The sequence below is a fragment of the Meriones unguiculatus genome, chromosome 17 (genome assembly GCF_030254825.1).
Source record: "Meriones unguiculatus strain TT.TT164.6M chromosome 17, Bangor_MerUng_6.1, whole genome shotgun sequence".
Taxonomy (NCBI): domain Eukaryota; kingdom Metazoa; phylum Chordata; class Mammalia; order Rodentia; family Muridae; genus Meriones; species Meriones unguiculatus.
The window spans coordinates 92,758,150-92,774,533 of NC_083364.1; the positions used below are offsets into that span (position 1 = coordinate 92,758,150).

Here is a 16,384-nt window from a genome sequence, read left to right on the forward strand (position 1 = left end):
ACACTTGGTACACACTGTGAGGATGCTGAGATGCCTGCTGACCTTCCCAGGCCGGCTCAGCTGGATCATACCTCCCCTTTCCCTCAGCCTTTCAAGATAGAGCCCGAGGAGCTTGTCAGAAGCAGGGCCTGAATCTGGGGAAGCCAGCCTGCAGCACTGTCCAAGAACGTCTCAAAGCTAGCCAGTAGCGTCCCATTTCAGATGCTGCTTTGTGGACTGTGGCTCTGAGAGCCTGAAACAACGAGGTCTCTAGTACCGCTGGCCCTGGCTGAATACAGAAGCACTAGGCCCAGAAAACTGGTAGGCGACCAACAAGCCTGCAGTCGGGGAATTAGCAGGCTTTATTCTTTAATAATGACTTTCCCTTTTCACCACGGTGTTTCCGCTAAGGCAGCCTCTTGGTACTACCAGGGGTGGGGTGATGCCAAACCTGGATGAGCAAATCCCTTCTGTAAAACGGAAGCATATTTGTACTTGGCCTACTTGTGGCACACTTTCGTCACCTCTAGACTCCCATCATTACAGTGAGAAAGTGAGGTATGAGGTGACTGCATCGCTTGCAGAACAAGGAAACCTCTGCAGGTCGGTACTGAGGTAATCCGTTTAGTGTCACGGAGGTGGACTGTAGGTCTAGAGGGCTGGCTGTATAGCTCAATGCCATGCGCAGAAGACCCCAGACCATCCACTCTCTGATCCTCTCATCCATGGGGAGAGTGTCAGTTGTGGTCTCACCAGAGTTGGGGGCGATGAAACTGATCAGGAAGATGGAGAGGAGAGAAGAGCAGCTCCTGAGCTTGGGTGCTGCTTGGAGTCACTGCCACCACCACCCCACCGAATGCAGCGGCTAGCTCCCACGTCTCTACTGTGAACTGGACACAGACCATGCCAGGAGAGTGACAGGGAGGGACCACGGCCAGTAACTTACCATAACCTACCCTGGGAGCTGGCACCATCGGAGCACCAGCCTGTGACTGTTGACTGCAGTGACCTCACCTCACCTCAGCTCACCAGGGATGGCTGAGGACTGAAGCTTGTAATGGGCTGTGGAAACTTGCTGGGGTCTGGCGTCCCACTTCTTTGATTTCAGAGGCCTGCTTTGGGGACAGGACCCTGATCCTGTCTTTCCAGCTAGTATCCCTTTGCATGTCAGTCAGAGGTGCCCATAAGGTAGGACAGTCTCAATAAACCACAATCTACAGGTGGCTTTTCACCTCACAGTCCTCAGGCTTCATGTCTGTTCTCTGCAATTGAAGGTGTAGGACCCTTTATAGAAGCCTGTCTGTGTAACAGATGACACACAGATGCACATAAAAGTGTAAACGTTTAAGTCAAAACCAAGCCATTCTCAGTACTACATGCACCACACAAGACAAACCCAATCACTAGCTCCTGGTGGCACATCAAACACAAGCAACCAGTGCATACTCATCTGTAAAATCATGAAATGTCATACTGACCTCTACCAGAGACAACCTCTAGTAACAGTGAGCCAAAACGTTAAATTCTGCCATAAAATGCAGGTCTCTGGAATAAAAGCAGTTTGTAAAACGAAAGCGAAGTACAAAAGTAACTCACAAAAATAGCTATTTATTATCAAAACATTATAGAACTCAAAAATCCTTTTTGAAATATAACTTAAAAAAATAGACTGTCTTCCCAAAGAAAGGTTCATGCCTTAGGGACTTTAGTATAGCTTCACACGCCCGTCATACACGCCAGGAGGCTCAAACACCATGAGTCCATTCTGTACTTCCGAGCACTGCTCAGCCCCTCTCCCAGGAGAGGGGATCGAAGCTCTCTGAATCCTGCATGGGCCTTGTGGCCTGGCAGCGCTCCAGTCACTACAATTCTGACTACAAGGTCAACACGTGGCCTTCCTTGTTGGTCGGTTAAATAAAGTCCTCTTAGCTTTTCTTGTTGGAAAACAGCTGAATGTATCAGTTCACGTCTCCCAAGCTTTCTGGAACCTGCTGGGCACTGCTCAGGAGAGTCAAGCTTTGGCTGAGGAGCTCATGTTCCTGCACAGCAAAACAATGGACTCCGCCTCATCATGTGGCACATCCTTTGCAGCTTCACAGACCATTTGGATGTGAGCAAGGAAGGTGTCTGGCCGCTGGGCCCCCAGCCAGATGTCCTTAATATACAGAGACAGCAGGAATGCTGTGGGAGCTGGGGAGGAGTTGGACAAGGCCATTAGAATGTGCACTTGCTCAGATGGAAAGCAAACCACCCCCCACAATGCACCAGGGCTTTGCACTGTTATGTCTATGGTTATTATGGGACACAGCAGTCCCTTGTTTAAGTTGCTGTCAAGATACCCTCTGCTCTGTAGGGTGGAATGTCCTTGAGGGACCTCAAAGTTCTAAGGGTGCCTGTTATCATAAGCACGATTGTCATTAAGGAGGAAGACTTCCTCTCTCTTTACACTCACTTTCTATAACTCCCAGTCTGCTGAGGTCCCAGCTAAGAATCACAGTACCAAGCTGAAGACCTTTCTAACTCCACCCTCTCCCACTCCACATATTTCTCTAGATCTGACTAAAGAGCCCACATTACCTCGTTTGGCTTCATCCTTTTCTTTCAGAGAATCAAGGCACAGGGCCTCCACCACCGAGTGAAAAGGGCTATCTATCCGGCCCTGGGCCACCAACAACTGAAGCATGACAGTGCTGAACTTGCAGGCCACATCCAGCACAGGCCCCGCCAGCCCCTGCACACTGCAGTGGTGACTGTACAGCTTAAAGATGCCACTCTTCACAGTACTGTCACTGAGAAAGTCAGTGACCACCGCTGGGTATGGCAAAATATGGCTTGTGAGCCAGTCAAGGAGTCTTGTGACTTCTGCCCTGCTGAGGGGGCGGTCAGCCAATGACCGCAGCACCCAGCCAGCCACTAGGGACACAGCAGCATGTGCAGGGTCTAGCACTTTGCTCCTGGGGGTGGCCTGGCCCACAGACTCCTGAGTGGAGCCAGGCAAGGGGACAACTGGCCCCCAGTGGGTCAGTGTGGCCCTCAGGAGGTCCTTGCATGTCTCCAAACTAGATGCTTCCAGCTCAGGCTCCGCAGGCTCCTCCACCTCTCCGTGCTTCTTCTTTCGGCCTCGTGGGCCTTTGGCACGGGCAGCTGTCATAGGCCTGTTCTTCTCCCTGAGCATCTCTGTTAAACACAGAAAGAAGGTGGTACGGTTGAGGTTGCCACATCCACATAGCTCCTCCTGCGTCATGTTGGGATGCGTATGTGTGCACGAGTGTGTGAAGGCATTGGCTGCCTGCTCAGAGTGTTGGGACACAGACTCTGGCTCTCTGGTAGAGCACTGAACTTGGTTAACTGTACTTTGTGTTTTGAGACAAGGCCTTTCACATGGACCTGGGCTTACCGATCTGGCTACACTGGCAGATAGAGCAAGTTCTGGAGACCCACTATTTCTCCCAGCACAGGGATTACACACAAACTTTGCCATATTCAGATGCTGTGAGCTCTGTAGAGCCAACTCAGGTCCTACGCGTGTGTGACAAGCACTGTACAGGCTGTGCTTTCTCCAGGCCTTCCCAATCTGCTCTTTTGACTTCAGAGCAGAGGACAAGGCACCTCCTTTACAGATGAGCACTTCAACACTCATATTGTGGTTTGGAAATTATACATCCCCTAAAGCCTTTGTGTTTTAGGCTCGCTCCCAATGCAGCAGTGCTGAAGTGAATAGTTCAGGAGAATCCTGCTCTTGTTGGGGGAGCAACAGGCTATTTGGAGGTTTGGAAACTGGAAAGTAGGCAACAGGCAGTGCTCCCTTGAAGGATGTATCTGATCTCAGGTTCCCTCTTCTTGCTCCCTCTTCTCAACTGCTAGCTGCTATGAAGTGAGCAGTTTTGTTCTACCACAGGCTCCTCACCATCACATTCTGCACCAACATAGGCTCAGATCAATGGGGTTAAGCAACCATGGACCGAAACAAACAGAGGGCAAAATCTTTGATGCTCTAAGTTTATCTTAGGTATTTCAGGCACAGCAACAGAAAGCTAACACACTTGGGTACTGACTTATCCAAAGACAGAAAAGGCTACTAGGCAATGGGGCTGGAATTCAAACCCAGGTCCCCATTTCCACCTCTGTGGCGCATGAGCTCTGCAACTGCAGCTAAGGAAGGGATGCTGGCTGCTCCATGTGGACCCGGGCAGCCAGGGGCAGCAGGCTGGAACTTACTCATTAGGTCCTTGATTTGGTGCTGCTCAACAACTGCTTTCAGGTCTCCTTGGAGCTTTGTGTCTCCTCCAATGAGGCTCCACTTATATAAGAGGACCAGGACATCTTTTGTAGAAAGTGTCACCTTGTTCACAGTGAATCGGCCCATATCCTCGAAGACCTTTATGATGGTGGCCCGATAACTCAGCACAGACTCAAGTGTCCAAAAGAAGTTGATGAGTTGGGTGGAGGCCAAGGTGGGCCTGTTCGGAAGTCAATGTTACAGACTGAGCAAAAGCTGACCCTGTCCTCACCAGTCCAGGGCAGTCAGGGTCACACAAACTACACTTCTTTTTAACAGGCAACCAGTGAGGGCTCAGGACACAGGAGAGGAAAAGTGCGGCACTCTGGAAAGACCCAGAACCTGAACTCTGTGCTGGAGGAATCTCTTTGGAGAGCTCTGCTAAACGGCGGAGTCAGAGTGACACCAAACTCTAGGATGCCAATTCTCTCAGCTCAGGCAGGCCCTGTTCAGTGCCACCTTTCAAGAAAAGCCCAAATGATGCTCAGTGGAGGAAAGAGAGCTTTCTGATCGTTTAGTATCGCCTGCTACATACCAGATTGAACACTAAACCACTATCTCCAGGGCACACAAATTATGACACAGCAACGTAGCAGACAAACCCAAAGTAATAGGTATGATTGCCCAGCAGAATCTTAACTTAATTTGGGACAACATGAAACCAAGTGTTCTGTTCTTAGCAAAACAACAAAAAACCTTTCTGAGTCCTGTTTTCTGAAGTCAATCTTTTGCCCTTTTAACACAAATCAACTTTTGACATGGGAAATCTAAATACACAGTGTTTTCTCCAACAATGAACGAGAAGAATTTAGATCCTCAGAGAAACCTAGAGCCTGATTCCGAGATCAGCTGAGGGGCTGAAGTGCTCGGGGACTCCATGGACATGTGCATCTCCGGAGGCTGGAGAGGTGGTAAGGGCAGGCTGTAGGCACCCTGGCTGCGTCTAAGGCCACAGAAAACATGCTCTCTTGTGGAACTTCATTTGTTTAAGGATGACGGAGGGGAGGGGAGTACCATAACCCATAAGTTTTTCCTGCTAAGAATTCCCAAAGCATTCTAAGTTTAACAGTCTGCTAAGTTTTCAGGGCCCTCATGGGAACACTGGTGGCTAAAATGAAAATAAAGAGAGAGCTACATCAGTGATGCTGTCAAGGCCCTCTGTCCCAATCCACACCAGAGGTTGGCTCAGGCCTCACCTGTTGGTTTGTGAGAGAGATGTGGTGACAACAGGTGACAGAAAGGGATAAGCAGCAATACTCATCACAGCTTTGATTTGTACAGTAGGGTAGCTCATGGCAGGGGTGGGCTCACCTCAGGTGCTTCGTAAGTGCAATGAGGACATACAGGAACTCACTGACCAAGTGCAAGGCCAGCATCTTCTGGGACTCATGGGAGCCAGGCTGGCAATTCGGCTGGCTTTTATCCTCTGGTGCTTTGTTGCCCAGGTTGGTCACCCACAGGGTGTGTAGCAAGGAGATCATGTGGGAGAGTAGCTGAGTCTCCACAAATCTGAAATGAAACATGGCAGCAGACTAGATCACTGTGAGGGTAAGATGGGGACACAGAGTAGGCAGAATGCTGGTGACAGTCCTGCCCTAAATAACCTGACCTGTTCATCCCTCACACAGAGCACATCTGCTGAGTAAAAACTAGGTATCTGATACAGAAATGCAGTTTCAAGCCAGGCTGAGGCTACTCGAGCACTTTCTAACTTGAAAAGTGCTCCAAGCCCCAGCACTACAGCAGGCACAGCATGGCAGTTAAGGCAGCAGCTTGAGCTATAAACAAGGTTATTGTGGGACAGGAGATTAGCCAATTATGTCTTCTTTAAAAATCTGAAAGAGACTTGCAGTTGATGTTGGAAGACAAGGCTTAAGCTGTTATTTTCTTTTAGAAAGACCTTGGCGTTTTTAGACAGGGTCTCGCACTAGAGCCCAGATTGGCCTCAAGCTCCCTGAAATTCTCTGGCACAGCCTCCTGAGTGGTGGGATTACAAGAACCAGCCACCAAGTGTACAAAAGAAATTTTAGAGAAAACAAAACAAAACAACAACAAAAAACCCTTTTAATGCCAATCTCCAACAGTGTTTATTCCCACGTATGAACAGCTAGTTTTTATATTAGGAGAAAAAGAGCATTTAATCCCTTTGGTTAAAAATAATCAATGAGCAAACATGTTCTGCAACACCAGTTTCATCTACAGTAGCACACCTGTGATCCCAGCACTCTGAGAGGCAGAGGCAGGCAGATCTCAGAGTTCAAGGCCAGCCTGGTCTACCAAGTGAGTACAGGACAGCCAGGGCTACACAGAGAAACCTTGTCTTGAAACAAACAAACAAACAATCATCTAGCTTTGTAGCAAAACATGACAGTTAAATATGCAGAGTTCCTGGGGCTAGCGCTTGAGTGTGTATATTTGAGTCCTTCTCAAAGAACTGCAAATTACTTCTGAAAACTGAAGAGAAAGACCCAGTGGCCCCTGCGCATATTACACTTGGCCCGTTGCAGACAGAGCTCACCTGGTAGTGTCAGGGCCCCAGCCTTCACAGAGAAGCACAGTGTTGGAGACTATCAGGAATGACAAGGAACCTGCTGCCCAATCCCTCCACTGTAGCCAGACTCATCCCTGCCCAACCCTCCCAGTGTGCCTGAGAGCCCATATACCCTCACCGGGCATTCCAACAAGCTGTCTGGACCTAGAGGATCCGATGCTAGAGAGAGCTGACCCCAGTGGAGGGGTATGACACAAAACAGACAGGAAGGCCATGGGGTTCTGCCAGTGTGGATGCCGCTGTGCTTTGTTTCAAGGAAGACAAGAAACACTGAAAATCAGAAGTTAGTGGAACAAAGACCTTTGGCCACCACCAGGAGCTGACTGCAAGCTCATGAGAACATCAGGGGGACACTACTGCACATCTTAAACTGTTAGAGGCAGCATGAACAGACAGCTCATATAAAAGGTACTCACCTGCTCTCAAGGATGTGTAAAACCCATGTCAAAAGGCTATAGTCACGTATGACTTCATAGGCACATCTGGTGATGTGGGCAACACTCTGCAAAATTTCCAGAATCCAATTCTGAAAAGCCCAACAAGTCAGTTCTTAGTGGAAGAGCAAATTGACTTGAACAACTAAAAACAACTAACAGAAAACACGTGTCCAGGGCTTATTACTTTAGGGACTACATGTAACATAAACTTTTTAAGAGTCAACTGTACTGGGTGCAGTGGCGCGCACCTTTAGTCCCAGCACTCTCAGAGGCAGAGGCAGTTGGATCTCTGTGAATTCGAGGCCAGCCTGGTTTACAAAGCAAGTCCACGACAGCCAAGGCTATACAGAGAAACCCTGTCTTGAAAAACCAAAAGGAAAAAAAGTCAACTGCAAGTCTGGCCATGTCTTCAATCCCAGCATATGAGAAGAGGCAGGAGGAGTGCTCCAAGTTCAAAGCCAGCAGCACAGCATGAAAAGCAGGTTTCAGGCTACAAAGTGAGATCTTGTTTCAGAAACAAAAGGAGTAAATTGCAGAAAAATAATATAACTGATGTTAACCAATAAAACTAAACACACAGTGTGACTGTCCACAGATATCTGACAGTTGGCCCTGAACTTGTGATCCTCCTGCCTCAGCTTCCCCAGGGCTGGGGTTCTTCTGTAAAGGTCTTATATCTCCATACGCCAAATGGAAAGCTGGGGGCTGGAGAGCACCTGCCACTCATGTGGGGTAATTTGCATCTTGGCTTTTTGGCTAAGTCCACAGGCTTATGACCATTAACTAGCTCCTTTCCCTTGATAAAGGAAACAGGCCGGTAGGAAGGCTGAGAAGATACCGCCATCAGGGCACAAAGGATGCCAGACTTCTCGCTCTAAGCCTGTGAATGAATCAACTCGAACAGCAACAGAGAGCACCGTGAGCTGCGCAGTGAAGTCAGGGGACATGCTCACCTGAGCTGCTTCATCACACAAGGGGCTGCTGAAGAAGGAAAGAATGATGGGGAACACCCCTCTTCTGGAGCACAGCTCATAACAGTGCTTGTCTCTAATCCCCTGCCGCAGAATTCCCAACACCCATTCTTGTTCAGTTTTTTGCTAGGTCAGACAAACAAGAAGGTATTGTTAATTAAGTTACAGTTTTTTGTTGGACAATCAAACACCACTGATTTCAGGTGATGGCTAACAGCTCCAGCCTTATATCTTATCAGCTCAGAAATCAAAGGCCAAGTCGAGTTAAGCACTAGGCCATGTTTGAGTGGGTGGGAGATTTTTAGAAGGGTACGTAACACTTAGTCAAGGCGCTCACAAGGAAATACAGGATGGAGGCATGAGTCTCTGGACTCAGACAGAAGTGCCAGGACACAGGAGCGTGCATGGCTACCTATATGGGGCAGCACAAATGGCCCCTTTCTGTGACGTTGCTCTGTACTGTCTGGGCAATGGGACTGGGAAAGCAGACGATGTGGCCGCCAAGGAATCTTGTTCAGGAGTCTCTGAGGACTTTGAGGACTTGGGGACATTACCTGGAAGTCAGAGCTGTAGAAGAACTGGTAGAACCCTGGCAGCTTGTCCATGTTCAAGTTCTCATGTGACAGCAGGAACTTGCTGATCTTCCAGTACATGTGCTCCTCTGAGGACACATGCAGCCAGTCACTGACAGCCTCATGGGATGGCTGGCAGTGCATGGACTGAGGTATGAAGTCACTCAGCAAACCAGACATAAATCCCTGCCCAGTGGAGGTTCTGCATCCTTCTGATCACTTGTCTGAGAGCACTTCTGCTTGCAGGACCCCCCACGTGGTTTAGAAACCACCCATGACCTTGGCCACAGAGAGAGGAACACAGGCCCACACTGCCTGATTCCAGCCCCTCCCAGAAAGGAGCCGACCCAGAAAAGAGGCTCAGACAGCTGTTCTGGAACACAAGGCAGGGAGGGCACACCTTCTTTTCCTGCTGCAGCCTACAGTCCTAGGGGCCACTAGTCTCCAAGCCAAACCTTCCTTGGCATGAGGACTGATGTGGACAGCTATACCCAGACAGACTCAATGAGTGACTACAGCCATGAACATCTGATCTCTGCTATATTTTCTCCCAACAGGCTCTTTTACATCAGCAAAGTGAGAATTATTTTGCATCTTCCACAAGTTTTCAAGGCAGGGAAACCTGTCATAGAAATGACATGAACAGAGGAAAACCAGACCTGATTTTTAAGAGCGATATGAGCACACACTGACTGAGGGGCTGGGGACACGCTGCCTCCCCTGAAGGCCTCAGCTGCTGAGGAGGTGGGGATTAGTTGGGGGCTGTTTCTCCAGCTGAGATTATGGCCTCGCTAGACTAACAGAGCCCTGCGGTCTCCAACAGTGCCAGCCTCCTACTGTTTTCTCTGATTACCCTAAACAAGGCCTTCTGGTGAATCAAGCCATGTCACTTGCAGGTCCTTTCAGAAGAAGAAGCTGCGTTCTACCCTACCTAGTGACTCATGCTTTCCAGCCGATTACTGGAACCACACACCTTGGCCTCTGCTGGGCATGGATCAGTGAGCCATTGCCAGACAAGCAGCTACCCACGCAGTCGGGTGTATGCTGTGCCAGGCAACCTACAGGGCTTTGAAGTGCCTGACTCCTCTGCCTCTCAGCAACCCTAGAGGCAGGGGGAAGCACTGTGAAGAAACCTGTGGGACTGACTCCCAGAGCAGACTCACACAACCTTGTTTCTGTTTGTTTTTCCTCAACTAGAATCTACTAGATACCTGGTTTCAAGATCTGCATAGATACCTGGTTTCAAGATCTGCAGAGCTGCTTTCGCGATGAAAAGAGCCACGATAAAAGGGAGCCTCATGTTTGGAGTTTTAATTCCATTCCGGACCACATCCAACAGGTACAGAACCTGAACAGAATGGAAAGATGAGCATTTTCAGAAGGTGAGTGTTTTGTCACAGATTTGCACATAGTCCCTGCTCCTTCCAACCTGGGGATAAACAGGAAGCCACAGCAAGAAGGAAACTGTGCCGTCCTGTTTGAGATGCTTTCTGCCTTTTCTTTTAGAAGTAGGCCCATGGGTGAGAGAGGCCCAATACTGTGCCCTCAAAGCTCAATCTTCCCCTGCTCCTCTACCGTCATGGGGTATGAGTTTCTGGGGGTCAGACAATGTGGATGACAGCTGCCTTCACTACTGAGTTTAGACCAAAGACACATTCAACAAAAGGAAGCTACACTGTCTAGCCATAGTGTGCAGGGGAAGCCTTCCCCACTCTGCTCTGGGCCTTGGGGTTGGGGGACAGCCTCCCAAGGTAAGCGCTGTGCCTGTCACCCCTGCCGTCTCCACACTGCAGAGTAAACTCTCTTCTTGCCCAGGGTGACAGCCAGCTCCCCAAAGCCTCCCCTCATCTGCACAGATTTCCAATCCCTACTCACCTGGGATTGTTCCCGGAAGCGAGCTCCCTCCAGGTGTGAGTAGTAGGCTGCTAGGACATAGTAGGCTGCAGCTCGCATCTGGGGGTCATAGCTGCTGAGGGCTGCCACAGTTAGACCCAGAGCGTTTGAATCCAAAAACTTTCGACAATCCACCACAAACTCTACAGAAAGTAAATTAATAAACACACGATTCAACTTTCATGATTCTTGTACAATCTACACGATTCACTTTCTTTTACATCTTACCAATGCCAGCTGCACACGCTGGACACAGGAAGCAATTGTCTCTTTGGCTGCTCAGATTAGACATGAGTACCTTCTCTTCTGTGGCAATGATTACCTTGCTTCTAAAACACTACAAATGCCCACCAAAGCTGAAAAAAGTGAGGACAACACCGAGATCCACGTTGAAATCTCAGCACATCAGCAGAATGGACACAGCAAGGGACCTGGCTTCCAGGTTCTATCTTCTTCAGCCTGTGCCTCTGTGCCATGTACAAGCACCAGAAGGAACACTAAGTTAGGAAGCTCAGCCAGAGCAAACCAGCGGGTCCTGGGCCCATCCTGTTTACAAAGGATTTCCCTAATTTCCCTACCTTCTCTCTGGCAACCTTCCTTCCTTTACTCTTTAAACATACAACAAAACTCTCTGTAGACTGCTTTACCAAGCAAAAGCAACAGTTAAAAACATCTGCTGAGGCTGGGACTGGAAACACAGCTCAGTGGCAGAATATTTGCCTGCTACACACAAGACCACAACATGATTCTCAGCACTGACAGGGTCAGGAAAAAGCTTCTGGATGACATCATTTGCTATCTGTGAGTCTTCAAGGCACTCCTGACTGCTATGAGAAAGTGCAGGACAGTTGGATCACATACACAGGAAGACCAATTCCATACATCGACAGGGCTTGACTCTTAGCACAGAAGCTGTATCTTTTCAGCTCCACTTTAATGGGAACTCAGATCTTTTTTCCAGGAATAATTCTACCCAAGAGCCTCAGAAAAGAGGCTCTTAGTAATAATCCCCATCATAAAAATGCTTTTTAGACTGAGTGGCCATTAGCCCAATCAGCAACTAATAGAAGCAAACGAAAATGAGTGCGCTATATGAACACTCTTGGAATGTACTGTCAATGTAATGAATTTAAAATTGAAGCAAAGGTGGTGTGTGCTAAGACAAAGATAGAGAGGATGATTACCTCAGCAGCTTCTGGAGGTGTTAGCTGGGATGTGGAGATGAAAGTGCAATGACTGGGACTGAGATCAGATACCGAGGAATAGGTCAGTAACTTAGAAGACTGCAAGAGAAACTACCTGAACCCAAATACAAAGGAAAAAACAGCTAAAAGTCATGACAATTGCAGTGAGCAGCAGGGCAACGTGTAGGAAGCCAGAAGGGTGACTAAAGCCTGGTAAGAACCTAAAGAAACAAGGGCCACACTTCTCTCAAGCTGACCAGGCTGTACACAGCAGCATAAGCACAGAAATAAAGGAAACTATGAAAAACTGAGGTAAAACTAATAATCATGAGATTTATAGGTAATAAAGTGAAAGGTTTAAGAAAGGTAGGGCATTTTCTTAATTAGTGACCAAAGCAGGACGGTCCAGCCTATGGTGGGTGGTACATCCCTGGGCTGGTGGTCCTGGGTTCTAGAAGAAAGTAGGCTGAGCAAACCTTGAGGAACAAGCCAGGAAGCAGCACCCCTCCATGGCCTCAGCTACAGCCTCCAGGCTCCTGCCTGCTTGAGTTCTTGTCCTGACTTCCTTCAACAATGAGCAGTGATGTGGAAGTGTAAGCCAGGTAAACCCTTTCCTACCCAACTTGCTTTCTGGTCATGTTGTTTCATTGTCACAATAGACACCCTAACTAAGACACTGAGAAAGGAGAAATGGTCTATACCACGGTCAGCCTCTTACACAATGGAGGAAGCAAAGCCATCTGGCTGGAAGGTAAACTGTCATAAATTGTATGATATAAGCCCTAAAACAACCACAGCCACCCCTTAGGGATAAAACTGAATCAGAACTATGATTTCATTAAGTATACATGATGCATATACTCCAGCTAAAAGACAGAGATGGTCACACTAAAACCAGACTCAGGTTAAGTACGTGCTGCTTATGAGAACCCACTTGATGTTAAAAGGTAGACGGGAAGCAAAGACTAGGAAAAGACCAATCAGGTGACTGTTCCAGTAACTTAGGGACCCAATTATCCAATTTCTAACCATTGATGAATTCTGATATGGAAAGAAAACGAAAAATTTTTTAAAAGCATCAAACAGTAGATAATACTGCTTTGGAGAACAAATGTGTTTAAGAGATATCTACATAATAAATATTCATGAATGGAATATATTTGTGAGAGAGAACATCTAAACATTTAATTTACCCTCAATGAAAAGATCTGGAACTCTGGTGGCTGGGATAATCTTAGTAACTACTGACATTCTAAGACAAATGAATTTTCCACCTGTCCATGAGGAAAAAGCAATTTTATATTTTGTGACTTTGTTGCTCTATGGTCTTGTCTTTGTACTTATAGAAAAGGTCTGCCCTTGGGTGCTGAAAATATAACAGGCTATAAATGCTATTCTTTAAGAACCATTTGAACAGCAATGTGACCTAAAACTAGCTTTAAAAATCCTGAGATGGCTAGACAGGACAATGACCAAGGATAAAACCCAAAGCACTCAAGTTTAGTGGACACTGATGGTATTGTGGTTCTGCTCTAGAAGCACCAGGAAGTGCTCCTCAGCCTCTCTTCTATGACATCCTCAGTCTTGAACTGCAAAAGGCTCCAGAGAGCAGAGTTCACTGGCTGGTGCTCTGGGCATCTGGCAATGGCGCTCCAAACACGCTGTGCCAGCTATGAACTGCAGACTACAGCCCCATTCTACACAGCACAAGATCTGCTGTGGAAAACACATCTGTCACTGCCACTGGACACAGCCTTGGCTGGCCCTCTTCCTTGGCCAAGGACTCAAAGAGGGGAGGTAATAAGGTTATGAAAACAGGTCCCATCTCCACAGAGGGCTGAAAGTGGAGCAGTGAGACAGAGGAAGAATCAGGGGCCTGACTTAGTCAGGGTCAGCAATACCTGGCTGTGGTGGAGTGCGAAGACTGCTGGGACCTTTTGCTACATACGCGCACACACACACATAAAATACAAACTTTTAAGTAAATAAAAAGAAAACCGTGTCTAGAAGTCAGATGCAGATGTTTTTATTGTATGCCTTAAGGTTTTACTCTTCTATCAATGAATTTTAAAATTTGAATGCATTATCCAGCACTAAAAATAATTACATTCAAGTCTCAATTCTGGGAAAAAGGAACAATTTCCCTTGTTCTTCCAATTAGGTACAGCTAAAGACCTTGAACATGACACTAAATAAACCTATGGGTGGGCACAGCGACTTAGAAGGATAAAGGTGCTTGCTATGGAACCTGACAACTTGATTTTGATGCCTGGGACCCAGAGTAAGGCAGAAACCTGACTCCTTAAAGCTGTCCTTTGACCTCCACATGTGCTGTGCCATGTTTGCCGATGCACAGTAATCATGACTAAACAAACAAACAACCCAAAAAGTCTGTAATGACTGAAAGGGAGAGAAAGTTCAGCTCAGGGCTCTAGGACCAAGGAATGGCAAGGCAGACTGTGCCCCTGTGCCCTAGATTTGGAACCTAAGAACCCAGCCATCTAGTCAAAATAAACACACACCCTAAAAGAATGTCTTCTCTGGCTCAGCACTAACCTGGGAGCCATGACAACAGGAATCTGACTGCAGAAGGAGCAGCAATCCAGTATGCTCACCTGGCCTGGTCAGTTCCCCAAAGAGATGTAGAAGAAAGCAGGGGTCATAGAGGCTGTCGAGGTCAACTCTCACAGTTTTGTCCTTAAACACCAGCGGCTCCCCTGTGTCCTGAAACAGCCCAAGCCAGAAACATACAATCATCATCATGGACGCTGACCATCTGAACTCTGACCCCACAGTCAGACCTCATAAAGCATAAGAATAAGCAGTTCTATAAAAAGCAGAGTTTAGGAGCTGGAGAGATGGCTTAATGGTTAAGAGCGCTGTCTGCTCTTCCAAGGGACCTGGGTTCAATTCCCAGCACCCACATGGCAGCTCACAACTGTCTGTAATGCCAATTCCAAGAGATCTGACACCTTCACACTAATGCACATAACATAAAAATTAAATAAATTTAGAAAACTTAAAAAAAAAAAAAAGCAGAGTTTACACATGAGAATGTGATTTTTGAGACTTGCTTCAAGCTTGTGGGGTAATAAATAAAGCAGTGTGACCAGTGTGACCGAACTTCAGTGATGGTCACGGGCCAAAGTTAGAGTGGCAAGGGGGACGGAGAAGAGCAGCAAAAAACCTCAGTGGGCAGTAGCCTCCGGTACTGCGGGAAGTGCAGGATGGTCTGCATCATTCGGTCTGGGTCCAGCAGGCGGAGGATGTCCCCGACACTTGGCTGCTGCCACAGCGACTTGCCCAGGCTCCGACATGTCTTGTGATGTTCCACAGCTGCTGGGCCCCACAGCAGAACCCTACAGCCAGAGAGGAGAGCAGACTGGTCGCAGGACACACCAGGAACACAACTGACGACAACAACCCCAACATGTAGCATCAATAGGACCAAACTCATGCCAAGCGCCATTCTGGGTAAGCACACATCTTCTATCACTTAATGCCCAGTACAGCTTCTGAAATGGGCACGGTATTGGTGATGGTGATGGTGCAGGGACAGTTGGTGATGGCAACATAAGTCAGCACCCACACACTACTCTTGATGTATTTGGCCAGACTTTGGCATTAATTCACCTAGTCTGTGCATTTATCCCATGGCTTACACGGCCATCTCCTGTGCAATGGGGAGAAGATGTACTGAATGGACTGGGAAGTCACATGGTCATTCACCTGCTAGCTGGTCAGTAGCAGAGCCAGGATTCTATGTGATGGGGTGTGGCTCCAAAACAGGCCAAAACAGCTACAGGATCTTGACCTCCTGCTGCCCACAGGAGGGACCAGCCCGTCAGGGCTGCCACACAAGTCTTTAATCAACCCTGCCTGGAGACCCCACCCTATGTGGCCCCATAATCTCCTGCAGCTGCCCATAGAGTCCCATGAGACATGGCAAGTACTATGGTGTAAGTCTGGTTCCTGTTGGCACTTATGTGGAGGTCTGTGGCATAAACATGCCACACATACCCACATTCATATAAAATAGGGAAATACAAATGTTAATAAAAGTTTTAAACAACAAAAAGAGTAAGAAGTCTCGAATGTGCTATGTGGAGAAGGGCTGATGTCCCCAGGGCCCTTTCATTCATGGCCACCTGTCAACCCAACACTCACCTGAAGCTGATGAGACTGAGGTTGTTCTGTTCATACACTCGAAGGAGAAGTAAAATCTTCTGGTCTAGAAGGTAAATGAAGGCCACTTTCAGGAAGCTGAGCCCCTCAAATATACAAGAGGGTACTCCCCACCAGCTCTGCCCACATAGCCTGACCATCAGGTCCTCCTCACCCAAGACGCTGAGGGTGGCACTGTAGGTCCCAAGTAGCACAGCAAAGTGGCTACTCTCACAAACAGCAGGACACAGCCTCACCACTGCTGACATCAGGTCCACCAGGGTTTCTGCAAGAAACAACACGGGCTGTAAGCACAGCCTCAGGACAGTGGAGGAGGGTGCACTGCAGGAAGTC

The 16,384-nt window shown here is 47.9% G+C and overlaps 1 protein-coding gene across 3 annotated transcripts in view; it reads right to left on the minus strand.

Moving 5' to 3' along the window:
- Window positions 1–1,567: 1,567 nt before the first annotated feature.
- Window positions 1,568–16,384, minus strand: part of Urb1 (URB1 ribosome biogenesis homolog) — a 58,664-nt gene continuing 43,847 nt past the window's right edge. For all 3 annotated transcript variants that reach the window (XM_021628467.2, XM_021628473.2, XM_021628479.2), the window contains 13 exons: window positions 16,206–16,316; window positions 16,034–16,097; window positions 15,054–15,225; window positions 14,482–14,590; window positions 10,665–10,825; window positions 10,026–10,137; window positions 8,772–8,878; window positions 8,200–8,343; window positions 7,226–7,335; window positions 5,570–5,767; window positions 4,198–4,439; window positions 2,557–3,156; window positions 1,568–2,169 (listed from right to left, as the gene is read on the minus strand). In XM_021628467.2, the coding sequence (XP_021484142.1) occupies window positions 1,991–2,169; window positions 2,557–3,156; window positions 4,198–4,439; window positions 5,570–5,767; window positions 7,226–7,335; window positions 8,200–8,343; window positions 8,772–8,878; window positions 10,026–10,137; window positions 10,665–10,825; window positions 14,482–14,590; window positions 15,054–15,225; window positions 16,034–16,097; window positions 16,206–16,316 (2,309 nt within the window). In that variant the 3' untranslated portion in view covers window positions 1,568–1,990. The remainder of the gene's footprint in view (window positions 2,170–2,556; window positions 3,157–4,197; window positions 4,440–5,569; window positions 5,768–7,225; window positions 7,336–8,199; window positions 8,344–8,771; window positions 8,879–10,025; window positions 10,138–10,664; window positions 10,826–14,481; window positions 14,591–15,053; window positions 15,226–16,033; window positions 16,098–16,205; window positions 16,317–16,384) is intronic.